This window comes from Rhinoraja longicauda, chromosome 23 (assembly GCF_053455715.1).
Source record: "Rhinoraja longicauda isolate Sanriku21f chromosome 23, sRhiLon1.1, whole genome shotgun sequence".
NCBI classification, from domain to species: Eukaryota; Metazoa; Chordata; class Chondrichthyes; order Rajiformes; family Arhynchobatidae; genus Rhinoraja; species Rhinoraja longicauda.
This window is the reverse complement of record NC_135975.1, coordinates 21,865,595-21,882,595: the sequence shown is the minus strand read 5'-3', so window position 1 is coordinate 21,882,595 and position 17,001 is coordinate 21,865,595. Positions and strand designations below refer to the sequence as shown.

General features: G+C 41.5%; 1 protein-coding gene across 1 annotated transcript; it reads left to right on the top strand.

The window, feature by feature from the left end:
• Window positions 1–14,138, top strand: tigara (TP53 induced glycolysis regulatory phosphatase a). Its single transcript, XM_078419821.1, has 6 exons — window positions 1–145; window positions 3,127–3,164; window positions 4,632–4,753; window positions 6,992–7,069; window positions 10,586–10,696; window positions 13,324–14,138. Exons 1-6 carry the CDS (start codon window positions 114–116, stop codon window positions 13,750–13,752), a joined length of 810 nt encoding a protein of 269 aa, XP_078275947.1. The 5' UTR covers window positions 1–113; the 3' UTR covers window positions 13,753–14,138.
• Window positions 14,139–17,001: the final 2,863 nt, after the last annotated feature.

Here is a 17,001-nt window from a genome sequence, read left to right as displayed (position 1 = left end):
GATGTTGTGAGCTGTCGGCCCTGGCGGAGCGTCCTGTCAGTGGTGCAACGCCGGACCGCGCCGCAGTGACGGGCAGCGCAGTCACCGCGACGTGAGCTGTTGCTGCCGCCGTCATGAGGAAGGTCGGCGTTGTCTTGGTCCGGCAGTAAGTAGCGAGCGGCTGGGAGTGGGAGGCTGAAGCTGGCCTCGGACAGGACGGGGATGATGGGGGCGGGGGGGAAGACGGGGCTGGGAATGGCTCCGACCGTGGCGATGCCGGTGTGGAGCCGCCACCGGACGGCAGGAGCCCGCCCGGCCCTGCACTCGGTCAAGGCCGTGCAGACAGGCCGCTCTCCCGGAGTCCGCCCGCCTCCCTTCCCCTCTCTCCCACCGTCCCTCACCTTCTCTCCCACCGTCCCTCACCTTCTCTCCCACCTTCCCTCCCCCTCTCCCACCTTCTCTCCCACCTTCCCTCCCCCTCTCCCACCTTCTCTCCCACCTTCCCTCCCCCTCTCCCACCTTCTCTCCTACCTTCCCTCCCCCCTCTCCACCTTCCTTCCCCTCTCCACCTTCCCTCCCCCCCCGCTCTCCCGGCGTCCGCCCGCCTCCCTTCCCCTCTCTCCCACCGTCCCTCACCCTCTCTCACCTTCTCTCCCACCTCCCCTCCCCTCTCCCACCTTCCCTCCCCTTCTCCCACCTTCCCTCCCCCTCTCCCACCCCTCCCTCCCCCTTCCCTCCCCCCCTCCCACCTTCCCTCCCCCCCTCCCACCTTCCCTCCCCCCCTCCCACCTTCCCTCCCACCTTCCCTCCCCCTCCCACCTTCCCTCCCCCCTCCCACCTTCCCTCCCCCCTCCCACCTTCCCTCCCCCTCTCCCACCTTCCCTCCCACCTTCCCTCCCATTCTCCCACCTTCCCTCCCATTCTCCCACCTTCCCTCCCATTCTCCCACCTTCCCTCCCATTCTCCCACCGTCCCCTCTCCCACCGTCCCCTCTCCCACCGTCCCCTCTCCCACCGTCCCCTCCCCCCCCACCGTCCCCTCTCCCACCGTCCCCTCTCCCACCGTCCCCTCTCCCACCGTCCCCTCTCCCACCGTCCCCTCTCCCACCGTCCCCTCTCCCACCGTCCCCTCTCCCACCGTCCCCTCTCCCACCGTCCCCTCTCCCACCGTCCCCTCTCCCACCGTCCCCTCTCCCACCGTCCCCTCCCCCCCCCACCGTCCCCTCCCCCCCCACCGTCCCCTCCCCCCCCACCGTCCCCTCCCCCCCCACCGTCCCCTCCCCCCCCACCGTCCCCTCCCCCCCCACCGTCCCCTCCCCCCCCACCGTCCCCTCCCCCCCCACCGTCCCCTCCCCCCCCCACCGTCCCCTCCCCCCCACCGTCCCCTCCCCCCCCACCTTCTCTCCCACCTTCCCTCCCACCTTCCCTCCCCCTCTCCCACCTTCCCCCTCTCCCACCTTCCCACTTCCCTCCCTCCCCTCCCTCTTTCCCTGTCTCTTCTCTGAACAGCCGTGCTGCGACGTTTCCTGATTGCTCCACTGACTTGTCACAAAATATAAATTCATGTCTCCATCTAGAGTGAAGACACCTGATTTAAGGGAGTAGATAAACAACGGTTTACAGACAACCCAAATTACAGGGCTGTAAACAGTAATGTTATTCACCACAGCAAGACTGAGGAATATAGAATTAGGAAATAATATCACTAAATATGCAGGATGGATGTAGGCCATGTGAAGACCTCATCTAGTTCTCACTCAAGCCATTTTATATTGGGGTGCATTTACTTTCCTTTGTGAGCACAGTTGAAGTGAGCCTGGCTCAGTTGGTAGAAATGATTACAATCGGAACAGACTAATTAAATGCAGGAACCAGGATAATTAAATGGAGAAACAAGGAACTGCAGATGCTGATTAAAAAAAAAAAGACAAAGTGCTCGAGTAACTCAGCGGGCCGGGACGCATCACTGGAGTTCATGGATAGGTGATGTTTTAGATCGGGACACTTCTTCCATGCTCGCCAGAGATGCTGCCTAGCCTGCTGAGTTACTCCAGCACTTTGTATTCCCTTAGCTATATCTTTCATTAATTGAAAGTTGGTAGAGTTGACAGAGAAGCTGTTCAATATGAGAAGGTGGCACAGTAATGCAGCTAGTAGAGCCACTCTATTATATAGGGACCTGGGTTCTGTCCTGATATTGTGTTTTCTCCGGCTGCTCGTGTCCTCCCTTCAATTGGGCACACACACATACAAAAGCAGACGGGTATGTAGGCTAATTCGCCACTAAATTGGCCACACTGTTGGTGAGTGGTAAAATCTAGGCGAAGGGCATTGATGAGAATATAGGTTGAGTGGAAATGTGCTGGTGATGGACAGTGCGTACTTGGTGAGCGAAAGGATTTGTTTCTGAGCTGTCTCTTCCTTTGACTAACAAGATGAAGCCAGGGGAATATGTGTGTTGGTGAAGGGGAACTGCTTGAATCTCTCAGGAAGAATTGAAGTGCCTTCAGACTATCTCTGTGTGGAAAGAGGTGCAGAGATATTATACATTGATTGTAAAGTTCAGCCAGTTGTAACTGGGGAATTGGAAATTATCAGTGGCAGAGGGAATTGGAGATGTCATAGGTGTGAGAAGGGAATGGATCAGAGGGAATAGAGGATGTAGCCAGTGTAGGAAGAAATAAGTTCACTGAGGCCAGAACAGGCCAGAATAATAAATGTGCCCATCTGTAGGCAAGGGTGGAAGTGGTTGTACTGGCTGGAATAGTATAAGAGTGGAAACTACAGAGGAAAGATCTCTTAAAATGAGAACTGTGACTGTTATGGAGACAATAGCATGATGCTCATTGGTGAGGTCATAGTTCAAAGGGATGTATGTCAGAGAATATTAAGGAGCATGAATCACTACTTCGGGGTTTCTCAGATTATTTTTCCTCCTGTTTATACTTTGATAAAGATTTTATCTTAATAGTATCTAGATATTGTTATATAAGCTAAAGTATCCATGAAATATTCAAAAACAAAATTGTGTAGGTTGCCATTCTTAAGTATTTTTGATTTAATTTCATTTGTTTATATAAATATGTTTGCCTATAGATATCTGTGAAGCTTAAATTTACTAATTATTGGTGTAAATGTTATTTTTTAGTGGTGAAACAAGTTATAATAAAGCAAAACTCCTTCAAGGTAAGTCTAAACGTCAATAATCATTACCACGAGTAATTTCAAACTTAAGCCTCTTAATTTGTTAGTCCTCTACTTGCCTCCTCTGTGTGATGTAATTGGTGAAAATGTATTATTAGTTCGTCCACACAGTACCAATCTTTATGTTTCTTTATACATTAAAGTGTTAATATATGCATCACAGTTGCCTTTGATAGCTATGTATATGGTGGAAACAAGGAAGTGCAGATGCTGCTTTATATAAAAAAAGGAACAATGTGCTCGAGTAACTCAGTGGTCAAAAATGATTCTGGGCCAGGTCATTTGTTCTAAATGTATTATTTAGTCATTGAGTACATTAGCAGTTTGGGAGCCAGTGTGTGACTTACTGTATTGTATGACACCTGTGTGATTGTTCAGTTATCAGAGAGACTCTTACTCTCTCTGAAATGGGCACATTTAAATGTCCTTCACTTCCAACAGTGATGCTTACATTAATGCATTACCTGGCAGACTATGCTTCATTATATAATAAATCCAGTAAATGTAGGATTACTGAAGAGATAATGTTTCATTGCAGTTGGAAAATATGGTATAAAGATATTTGCTTGAAGTTTTAATATGCCGATCATTATTGATTTTAAGATGTAGTTTTATTATTGGTGGAGTATTTGCAACCATATTCCTCACTTGTACACTGTCGATGGGGCGAAAGGCTTTGGGAATTTGGGGGGGGTTGAGATATTTGCTGTAGAATTCCCTACATTCGACCAATTCTTGTACGTGGATGGCAGGTCCAGTTTAAATTTCTAGTTGCTGAGAGTAGAGTTATCATCATAAAGTCGATAGTGGCTACTCAGTGATGATAAATACTAGCATAGGTAAAAGGGTTGTATCTAGATTTTCTTCCAAATGGCCACCATGTAGCACTATGTAGAATGGTTATTTGTTCCTCATTAATCCATGCTGAATGTTAGCCAAGTTGTGGCAAGGCTAATAGAACTGCTGTCTTGCCCCCTATGTTGTAAGAGAAGACAATGTGGAACATTTGGCATGGATCCATTCATTTTCTGAGGAAACGTAGCTAGAATTAAATGCTGCACAAGTATAAAAAATATTTCAATGTCTGACCTTCTGAAGGAAGTTGTCAGTTGTGTCTTGAGCACTGCTCAGTAGATCAAGTCTATCTATGAGGTGACAGCCTCCAGCACCTACAAAATTTTTCTCTGTTCAAATTAATTATATTAAAATGTTCATACCTCATTGGATTTTCCCAGAAAGAGGTTTAATACATTTCATCTAAGTGGGGAAAAATAGATTTCTGTAAATGGGTGTGAAACACTTCATCCATTGCAGAAAGAACATGCAGAAGGTTTGATCAGGTTGTATTTTGATGCTCGTTTTAATTCAGAATACTTTTGGAGGAATGCAACATAAATAATTGTAAACATTAAACACAAATATTTGTTGTACTTGTACATTCCTTATCAGGGCAAGGAGTGGATGAACCACTGTCCGAGTTTGGTTTCAAGCAAGCTGAGGCTGCAGGCAAGTTTCTCAGCAACATCAAGTTCACTCATGTTTTCTCAAGTGACCTACAGCGTGCTAAGCAGGTGGGATCATTTTTATTTTGCTGCTCTTGCTCTGAGATTATTCTGTTTCAGTTAAGTTTAATTACCTGTACAATGTATCTAAAATGATGCCAACCAATTTTCTGTTTTTATCTATTTTAAAAAATTATTCAAGGAAAATAAAAAGGATTAAATGTTAAACTGATAAAAAAATAAAATAGCTGTTACTGAACATGGGACTTGTGTCAACTTTTCCAGAGTTTAAGAATATGAAACTGCCTTAATTGTTTCAGATGCTGATATGATTCTCCATTGCTCGAGGGATAAATTGGGCCATAATCTACTTGATTGTGACCGACAGTTCTCTGTGGACCCTCCAGTGATGTTGTCAAGTGAATCAGCCTGTCTCTAATTTTGAGCATTGAAGAGCAGAAAGTGGAGACCAGCTGGAGATCAGATGCTAGCACATCTAAAGTTGTTGCTGATTCAGTGCCAGAGCACCAATGTGCTCAGCTGAAGGTCTGGGAAGGAACTGCAGATGCTGGTTTACACCGAAGATAGACACAAAATGCTGTAGTAACTGAAAGGGACAGGCAGCATTTCTGGAGAGAAGGAACGGGTGATGTCTCGACCCGGAATGTCACCCATTCCTTCTCTCTAGAGATGCTGCCTGTCCTGCTGAGTTACTCCAGCATTTTGTGTCTAAGCTGAAGGACTGGATGTACTTTGCATTTGGTCTGAAAGCTGGAATAAACAGTGCATCCCATTCATTTGAAAGATGTACAGGGTAATTGACCTTGAATAAAGACCTTAATCAGTCTGAAGAAGGATCCTGAGCTAAAACGTCATATGTCTATTTCCGAGCAAAGATGCTGCCTGAGTTCCACCAGCAGTTTGTTTCTTGCTCTTGATTAAAGAGATATGTGATTATATTTAGTTTTCTTTGTATTATAATGTTTTAAACTTGCATCTGATGGTTTGTATTTTCACCTTACCTATATTCTGCAAGAATTGTTTAGAAATTAAGGTTTGTAAATTAAAAATATGTAATCCTAAAGAATCCATGGTGTGATCGTACAAATGCATAAATTGAACGTCCATAAATTGAAAGGATTACATACAATCTTAATTACCAGCCGTGAATAAAGGTAACAAAACCAGGCCAACCAGCAACCCTCCACCTCTCCTTCCTCAACCATGCATTTACATTTATATACATGTTCCATAAGTAACCTGATCACGTACTGGGGTCTTGTGTCAGTAATTGTCAATGTGCTCTAAGCAAACATTTCTGACAGTTACATGTCTTCTCCCAATTATCTCCTTGCAACTATTCAGATGCTGTTTCAATGCTTCTGTTTCTCTTGGCACATTTAAATCGTTTGACCTAAAGTTTGCAATTCCTCAGGTCATGTGGAGATGACAGTTTTATTTGTTTTTTTTTATCATCTATCACTTTGCTAATTCAATCATCAATACTGAAGAAGGGTCTCGACCCGAAACGTTACCCATTCCTTTTCTCCAGAGATGGTGCCTGTCCTGCTGAGTTACCAGCATTTTGTGCCTATCTTCAGTGTAAACTAGCATCTGCCATTCCCTCCTGCACGCATCAAATCTGTTACGTTAGAATCACCAGGATAAGCGTTTCTTTACAAAGGAAAGCAGGAAAAGAGTACTAGCTGAAAAGGAAGAGAGTGTGGGGGGGGGGGGGGGGGGGAGGTGGAGGGGGAAGGTACTGGCGTGATGGATATGGGGCAAATAACAAATGAGCTGGTGGTTTTGGGGAGGGGGGGGGGAATTATCGTTGGGAAATAGTTGGGAGGCAGGCAGAGTTTGTGAATTTTGTACAGATATTTGGATATGTGTAAGTGGGATAGGATAGAAACGGCTCGACAGAATTATTGTTTAAGTTACTTTTATTTAGTGAATGAAGGTCCAATGCATCTAAATGGTAGTACATCTCTGCAGGAGTTCCTTCGGATTGTATGCTGGCTTTAGTTCTTGTCAGTTGCATCCTCATAGAGTTTTTATAGTGGAGGAAGTAACGACCATATCTATGCAGACTCGTAGTAGAGCAATCCTGTTTGTCCTATTCATGCGTTCTTTCCTCATAGCCCTGCAAGTTATTCTTTCTCAACTGTTTATTCAAACCCTATTGAAACCATTAACAGAAAATGATTTTGAGTTGTTTTGTAACTTTATGTTTGAACATAAAATCCACTTTACAATGTTAATTCATCGCTCATTTGGTGCTTATAACATGCTTATTGTATGTTTCAGACGGCATCTACTATTGTATTAAAAAATAGTCATGGATCTAAACTTGAAATAATCTGTGATACAAGGCTTCGAGAAAGAGTAAGTACCAGTGGTAAATTCAACTGTTGTTTGAAGGGATGATGATTGAACATGTGAAAATATAGGATAGGTTTGCGAATGGTTGTGTATTGAGCTATGTTGAGGAATTATGATTATCTACCATAGGTTAAAAATAAATTAATCAAAATGAAAAACAGCTTTGTGAAAGACTAGACAATAGACAATAGGTGCAGGAGTAGGCCATTCAGCCCTTCGAGCCAGCACCGCCATTCAATGCGATCATGGCTGATCAAGACGAAGGAGATTTCATTATATCAGGACACATCTCTTTGGGCTCCTGATCTACTTTTTTTCAAAACATCACTGCAGTTCTCATCACTGCAGTGACTTAATATTTGCACATGTCAACTGTAAAAATGCATTAACAGTGCTGCAATATTTCAACTCGTATTAAAACATTCTTTAAGTGCTGCAAAATGGGAAAACAAAGTAAAGCAGCAAATTCTGGACATACATAGCAGCCGACATGGTATTTGCCATGAGAAGGACAGTGATAATAATTTGGGTCAAATAACGTTAATAAGAACTGAAACAGGGGGGTTTAAAAAAAAATCACCAATTAGAGAACAAAGGAAAAAGACCAGAAGTATCAAAACGGTCTAATGAGGTGCAAGGTAGAAAGGATTAAAGATAGATTCATAATTTAAGGAGAAGAGGTTCAGTGATTAGACAAGAAACATAATATGTTGCTCTAGATGAACTGCAAGTGGCAACCCTGGAACATTAGCGCTGCCTGCTGTCTAAAGTGGAAATGGTTCAAACCGTTCAAAATCTAGCGACAAATTGCTAATCAACGACTCCTCTTGAACTTAATTGGAATGGTATACAAGGCCGACAGGTAGGGAATTAACATGGCAAAAAATCTAAAACTTTTGGAGCTATTATTATTTTTGAGTTACAGGAGACTTGAAGTTTGGCCAATCTTGAATTTGGAATGTCACTTTTGCAAAATATAATGAGGGGAAACTAAGTTATGTGTCTGCAGAATTTCAAAACAAATTTAAGCAACTGCCTTAAAATAAATTTATTTACAAAACAAAATGTATATCAAAGCAAGTCATAATGTGTAGATTAGTACCTGGTCAGAGGGAAAACTGCATGGTAGGAAAGCCTAAGGAGGCTAAATCAAATCATAATGTTTTTCTGTGGGGTGTCCTTTCCTTCCATTCCTGCCATATATAAATGTTGGCATATTTGGCTTCCTGAACAACAGGATCATTGACTGTGCAACAACACAAAAAACCGACAATATCAAGTCAATAGTGACAAATTAAGTTTGTCAGTGTTGTCAAATGAGAATATCTATTAAAATGTAATAGGGGAAGGCTTATAGACTGCAGGGATAAGAATTATTAAATCATAAAGTAAAAAAAGAATATATGTAGAGGTGGTATAGTACATACTATGATGGGTAATGTATAAGTTTGTGGGGGGTTTTTGCAGATTGAGTTCAAAATAATAAAAAGACAACTTGTCTTTAAATTATTGAAAAATAGGGATTTGCTTGACATTTTCTTCCTCTTAAACTCCACAAATATTTGGCTGCCACATTTCCTTCACTTTCCGTTAGCTTTATCAGTGTCAAAGTTTAATAGTATTCACCCACCATCTATCTGCTCACCATGCGACCTGATTGTCCTGTTCAGCACTATTTCAGATTTCCTACTCTCATCCTTTGGTTCATATCCTTCCACGATTATGCTATGCCCTAAATTTGTAAATGTTAATTTCTCCAGCTCTACAACACTGGGAAATCTGTGTTCTTTTAAAACGAGAGCTCTTTTGCATTTCCAGTTTCCTTCACGTCACTTTTGCTGGCCACAGCTAAGCTCTACTCCCTGGAGTTCTGTTCTCCATGTTTCTACCCCATACATCAATTTTTGAAACTTGCTCCTTTGCCAACATTTAGCCTTTGGCCATATCTCATGCCGCTTGGCGTCAAATTCTATTTGATAATGCCACTATGAAATGCCTTGAATCTTTTATTTTAACATTGACTGTCACATCAATTGTGGTCATGAAAATTCTGATATTTTGTTAGATGAAATAGACTGATGGAGTGCATAGTTCTGATAGTTTGGAATCCTGTACGCAATTTTTTTGTCCTAAAGTTAGGAAATTAATGGAACCATTTTTACTATTATAATAATTATTAATATTGAGTAGCTAAAATGCTGGAATATTTCTCGATGCCATGTGTTCCATTGTCCACATGTAAATTTGTCTGCAGGAGTATCCCTGAGCAGTGAAATGTGATTTTCAGTAAATATCATTTTAATGTAGTTTGATCTTATCTAAACCAATGCTATATTTGAAGGCAGTTGTATGCTCACTTTTACAAGGGAGACCTTTGAGTTTTATGTTATAATAGGCAAAATCTAAAACTGGTTCAAATTTGGAGGGTACTTGGACTAGAGGTACATGGACTTAGAGTATTTTATTTGGACATATCACGTTTAAGGTTAGTGCACTGAGACATAATAAATGGTTCATTTGCTGCAACGTATTAACATGAAGGCTGCTAATAATTTTTGATAATGGAACTGTATGATTTCAGATTGATCAAAGCAGGAAAACGTCAACACTTCACAACTGAGATGGTCACAACCTTCGTTGCTCAGTGTATATTATGCTTTGTACATTATTTTAAATATTGATACTCAGTTATTCAGTGCGCTGGTAATTTTCTTAAGTCTTGCTGATATCTATTTCATATATTTCTCTTAATCAAATATTTCTTTGGACATTAAGCAAATAATGTTTCCTGTTTTATCTGTTCATTTTGCATATCTGCTTGTCACGAGCGCAACTTGCTCAAGCCAGTGGATAGTTTTTGATGCTCCTAGTATTGTAGAGTTAAAACAAGTCTCTCGGGCACTTGAAAACAAATTAACGATGAATGGAATTGCAAGGAATGTACAGACTTTCCTGTAGAAAAGCACAGGAGCATAAAGGTCATGAAAGCTTATTTTTCAAATATTGTGTTGGATAAAGGACATCATTTCCTCAATCGGAAGGGCCATAGGTTGGGAAATAATTGGAGTGTATCAAGTAGTCCCTACTATATTAATAAAACATTGAACGTTATTCTTAACATGTATATCAAGTAGTTCCTATTTGATATACATGTTAAGAATAATGTTCAATGTTTTATTAAAAGAGTGACTAAACTCATTGTAATCTGGGAAGCATTGAAGTACTGTTGAATGCAGCATTGGAGTTGTGTGTCATTCACTCTGAGCAGCAGGGAGTTGCAAAACAATATCACAATTGATGGAGGAAATTGCAGTGCGAAGTTTAGCATTCTGCTTGTGTAAATTAATGAGAGAGTTTCCTGAAGAAAGTAAAGAGATTATATATGTAAGTGAAATATTATACATTATATAAAATGAACCTATTTTGTATTTAATGTGATTATGTATTATTTGCATGTGTTAAAATAATAAACAAGCTGCAGCAACATATTTGCAACTTTGAGTCCATTTTTGTTAATAGAAATATGGGATTATTGAAGGAAAGCCCCTGAACGAACTCAGAGCGATGGCAAAGGCTGCAGGACAGAAGTGTCCTTTTTTCACACCACCGGGAGCTGAGACTTTGGATGAAGTAAGTTGTTTATTACTCAATATGTATTACACATATCCTTGTCCATTAACACATTATCTACTTTGCTTGATTTATATTTAGATAAAGACTTGAATAGAATTTGTACAATGAACGTTACTATTTATTACTGAATAATTAAGCTATTACTGAATAGATACATTAGATGGACTTATCAAATTAGTGAGGTAACAATTAACTTGCATAAGTTGTATCTGTATTTATCCATCTTCACTACCTTGGCTTTGTTATTCTCTACTCTAGTTCAGAAAGGCATGGGTGCAGTTTCTGTTCCCAATATAATTGATTGATCTAGATTGATCTAGATCTAGATTGATACCTCAGTGCTACACTTACGAAGGTATTTTAATTGAGATATTAATCTGAGGATCTCTCTACCCCTGTAAATAGATTATAAGAATATGTGACATTTTTCACAATCTCTGTGTCAATCTTTATTCCTCATTCAACAACACCTCAAATAGATTGCCCTGTATGGGTATTTATGAGATCTTGCAAGATGCAAATTAGTTTCTTTATAAACTTTCTCATACACATCAAAGTTATATGGGTGTAAAATGACTTTGGGAAACCTTTAGTTGTGAACATTACTGCAAAAATTCAAGTTCTATCTCATTCTCTGGATTTGTGCTTCAGATTGGAATTCAGTTTCATAAAATATGTGCACTAGATTCTAACCGTACATAAAATTATAGATGTGCAGGAAGGAACTGCAGATACTGGTTTAAACTGAAGATAGACACAAAAAGCTGGAGTAACTCAATGGGTCAGACAGTATCTCTGAGAAAAGGAATAGGTGACGTTTCATGTCGAGACCCTTCTCTCGACCAGAATGGTCACCTTTTCCTCAGAGTCTAAAATTATAGATATTTGAAAGTTCTGGGATGGAGTGAAGTTAATGGAGGACTTTGTGCATAATGTCTTGTGCTGTAACCATTGGGAAATGGCCCGATTCCATGGCCATGCTGAGACTGATGGGCTTAAAATCTCAATCTTTTCGTGAAACCTGGTTGTGGATGTTATCAAAATACTCCCACTCTCTTCAATGAATTGCATGAATGTGAATTGAGGGATGACTGGACAAAGCTTTTTGGTTTTCTTCTTGATGTGGTGGAATCTGAATGCCATTTCTTCATTTCATTAATACCTGTACCAAACTGTGACCTCAAATCAAAAAGTAAGCTATCCAATAACAACACATGTAGGTTGTTCAGGTAAGATATTTTCCTGAGCAAGGTATCTGAAAACTAGTATGCAATTAGATTTACAGCAGGTTACCAGTTCTACATATACAATCAAATTCCATTCTCTCAGATTGACAAATCTGTAGTCCTAGCCACTGAACTAAACATGAATTTCTTTACTGATGTTTTGATTTCATGACATATTGGTCTCTTTAATACTCATTAGTCTGTAATTCACTTTAAAGATTCTGAAGCAGGAATATGCTGTTTTATATGGTGGAAATATACATTAATGACTTAGACGAAGGGATTAAAAGTACCATTAGCAAATTTGCAGATGATACTAAGCTGGGGGGTAGTGTGAATTGTGAGGAAGATGCAATAAGGCTGCAGGGTGACTTGGACAGGTTGTGTGAGTGGGCGGATACATGGCAGATGCAGTTTAATGTAGATAAGTGTGAGGTTATTCACTTTGGAAGTAAGAATAGAAAGGCAGATTATTATCTGAATGGTGTCAAGTTAGGAGGAGGGGGAGTTCAACGAGATCTGGGTGTCCTAGTGCATCAGTCAATGAAAGGAAGCATGCAGGTACAGCAGGCAGTGAAGAAAGCCAATGGAATGTTGGCCTTCGTAACAAGAGGAGTTGAGTATAGGAGCAAAGAGGTCCTTCTACAGTTGTACCGGGCCCTGGTGAGACCGCACCTGGAGTACTGTGTGCAGTTTTGGTCTCCAAATTTGAGGAAGGATATTCTTGCTATGGAGGGCGTGCAGCGTAGGTTCACTAGGTTAATTCCCGGAATGGCGGGACTGTCGTATGTTGAAAGGCTGGAGCGATTGGGCTTGTATACACTGGAATTTAGAAGGATGAGGGGGGATCTTATTGAAACATATAAGATAATTAGGGGATTGGACACATTAGAGGCAGATAACATGTTCCCAATGTTGGGGGAGTCCAGAACAAGGGGCCACGGTTTAAGAATAAGGGGTAGGCCATTTAGAACGGAGATGAGGAAGAACTTTTTCAGTCAGAGGGTGGTGAAGGTGTGGAATTCTCTGCCTCAGAAGGCAGTGGAGGCCAGTTCGTTGGATGCTTTCAAGAGAGAGCTGGATAGAGCTCTTAAGGATAGCGGAGTGAGGGGGTATGGGGAGAAGGCAGGAACGGGGTACTGATTGAGAGTGATCAGCCATGATCGCATTGAATGGCGGTGCTGGCTCGAAGGGCTGAATGGCCTACTCCTGCACCTATTGTCTATTGAAATCAGTGCCAAATCATCTCAATTGCTGTGATGCATAGTCCTAACATTGGGTTCAATGAAGCTGCAATGATGAGAAACTGTGCAAAAAGAAACCAGCAGTAACAATAATTTTTTGCAATGTATTGCATCTGCAACTGTTTAAGTAACAAGATTCTAATTGTTTTTACAGGTTCAGGCTCGGGCAGAGGATTTTTTAAATCATTTATGTCAACTTCTTATGAAAATTACAGAAAAAGATAACAGTGCACCAGAGCAGCTTGATAAAGTTGCTGATGATTCAGGAGATTCACACACTTCACTTAAAAATCCAAGCTCTGTGGAAAACGGTTCTGATATAAGTGATGACAATTCGGATATTCTAGTGGCTAATGTACTTATAGTCAGTCATGGTGGATTTATTCGGCAGTGGGTTAGGCATTTTGTCGAGGATCTGAAATGTCTTTTACCACGATCCTTTGACGAGTCTAAGGCATTTTCTGTCTGTCCAAATACAGCAGTAAGCAGTTTTACCCTTACTTTTAATCAGGTTAGCTCTTCTCCTTCCATAATATGCAACTATTTATATAATTGTAGCCATCTTGATGGCATTACTCTGTAAAGCCAAGGAAATAACTTGTTCTACATTGACATGTTGTAAAAATATATGCAAGTATGTAAGCTCAATAGATAAATTAATTTGTAATTAAATGGTACTGAGAAAGTAACTTATTTTAGGTAACTTATTTTAGAAACCAGAATATAATATTTGCAATCTGGCCTTCATATTCAAAGCACAACGCTTATTCATGGAACTAAAGTACCTTGAAAGTCATCATTACTGATTATAAACTGTGTGCTGCATTAAATTGTTTACCCCAGTAGACATGAATATGTAAACCAAATGCATTTAAACATGGAAATTCAATTGGAAGTGATATGTATATGGAAATAAAACTAAATGAACCCAATAATGTTTGCTGTGACAGAAATGAAAATAAATTTGACTTGCCATGTCACAACTTGGTTTGTTTTTTTAATTATGAGTTTCTAAATTGTGCTTTTAATAATATATTGGTGCATCTTAAAGCAATAACCCATGAAGCAAGAATGTTGGGCTGTTACTTTGTAACCAGTTAGGTGTTCCGTTGCTCTGAGACGATAGGAACTATGCATCTGAATAATATAAAATGCTTTAAAAGTTAGGAAGCTACTTGGAATGATTACATTTGCAAATGCAGCAGGATACTATCTTCCCATCAGGCTTCTAGTCTCCTACCATTTCTTCATGTTCGTTAGGAGTTTTTCAATTCATTTTCTGCCCCACTTTTAAAAGATGTTATAAACGAATTCCCTGTCCCTAAAACCGTGTGCCCTACTTGAATGTGCTGATGCCGTTCTTGTTTTCGGAATAAAAGTTGCTATTCCCAGCTGCGATTGCTCTTCAGTAAATTGCCTGGGAAGTAGTATATAAGCTGATCAATTGATATGTTGCATTTCAGTATCTCCCCCCATCCAAGAAGAAATTCAATGCATTCATGACGAGTGCAAATTTGAGTCTTCTCTCCCCTCAATCGAATCTTTTGTCTAATCAATGTCTGTGCTGAACATATCATATCATATCATATATATACAGCCGGAAACAGGCCTTTTCGGCCCACCAAGTCCGTGCCGCCCAGCGATCCCCGTACATTAACACTATCCTACACCCACTAGGGACAATTTTTACATTTACCCAGCCAATTAACCTACATACCTGTACGTCTTTGGAGTGTGGGAGGAAACCGAAGATCTCGGAGAAAACCCACGCAGGTCACGGGGAGAACGTACAAACTCCTTACAGTGCAGCACCCGTAGTCAGGATCGAACCTGAGTCTCCGGCGCTGCATTCGCTGTAAAGCAGCAACTCTACCGCTGCGCTACCGTGCCGCCATGATGCCAAGCCCGACACCTGCCTGCACATAATCCATATCCCTCCATTCCCTGCATATCCATGTTCCTATCCAAAAGTCTCTTAATTGCTGCTGTTGTATCTGCATCCTTCACTACCCCTGGAAGCACATTCCACTCTCTGTGTAAAAAGAAAACTTTGCCCCACAGATCTTTAAACTTAGTCCCTCTCACCTTAAAGCTATGGAGGCCATGACTCCAGACATTTTGGTGGCACCTCAGGAATAGTGAAATTGCTCACTCATTCAGCGTTACTTGCTGAATACGAGTACAATTGAGTACCATTGGCTGTGCTTTTTGCATTTCTGTGCGAGGTTGTGCCATTGATGAAGACGAGGATGTATATGAAATCTATGGTACGTTTAATTGTCCACTTTCAATCGCATATGGACATGATTGGTAATAGAGTCTTGATCTGATTCATTTATTCGAGATTAATTAGTCCTGTCTGTTGCATATGTTGTAGCTTAATCGGTCTGGCACATATATGTCTGGTACACTTGGTCGTTCTTCTGGGCTGTTTCACTCCTCAATATAGCAGGGTTAATCCCCTGGTTTGATGGTAATGGAAGAGCAAGTTATGAATAAAAGGTGTATGAGGTTAAAAATCTGCTGTAGTTGGATGCCCAGCTAGTTTGGTGTGCCAGTCTGTTTTGAATCTATTCCATTTATCATGTTTTCCATTTATCAGTATTATCACGTAAGATTGGCGGAGGAGATGTTTGTCTCCACAAGGTCTATCAGTGGACAGAAGAATCTGCATGAGATTTTGTTGGTGAGGTCAGGGCCAGATAGGTTTTTCGCTAATACTGGTTCTCCACCTTCAACAGTCGTACATATGACTGAATGAACCACACAGAAACTGGATATCGTGGATGCAAAAGGTACTTGTAATGGAGGAAACTCCGATCAGTACGGTCCATATGGGAATGGGAAGAAGGATTAAATTGGTTAGCAACTGAGAGATCAAGTATGCCTTGGCAGATTGAGCAAAGAGTTCAGCGAAACGGCCGTCGAGTCTACGCTTGGTCTTGCTGATGTACAGGATGCCACATTGGGAGCACTGGATGCAGTAGGTAAGGTCTAGTGTAGGTGCACATGAACCTCTGTCTCACCTGGCGGGACTGCTGGGCTCCCTGGAAGGTGGTGCAGGAAGAAATATAGGGATGGGTGTTTTCGGCAGCTGCAGGAAAAATTACCTAATGAGAGGGTGCTTTGGGTGGGTAGCAATGAGTGAATCGGGGAGCAGTCTCTGGGAGGCAGAACGGGGTGGGGATGGGAAGATGTGACTGGTGATGGGATCACATTGGAGGTGACAGCAATGCCTTAGGACGATGTGTAGGATGCGGAGGCTGGTGGGGTGAAAAGTGAGGACCGGGGACCTCTAACCTTGTTCCGTCTCGGGGAGGGGGAGCGAGAGCAGAACAATGGGACACAGAGGATATGTGGGGGAGGGATCCACCTGTCACAGAAAGGGGAAATCACATTTACCAAAGGAAGGGGGCACGCGGATGTCCTAGAATGGAAAGTCTCATCTCGGGAGTAAAATGGTGGAGACGGAGAAATTGAGGGTAGGGGATTAGTGTCTTTGCAAGAGGCATGGTGGGAGGAGGTGTAGTCCAGATAATTGTAGGCAGGGGGGGGGTGTGTGATAGATGAACAGATAGTGTTCAGGACTTGTGATTTGGTACCATGGGAGTTGCATCTTCATCGTCTCTCATCCTACATGTGAAATAATTCCTTTTTCAATTGTAATCAATACTGATTTCTTGAATTATTAATTTATTTCCATGTATTTCTTATTACCTCCTATTGTGTTACCCCTCTGTCATTATTCATACTTTGCTGTGCTTTTTAATGATTTTTTTTTACTCCCTCCATAAATACTCTTGTTGTTCTCCTTTCTTTGAACACCTCTAGA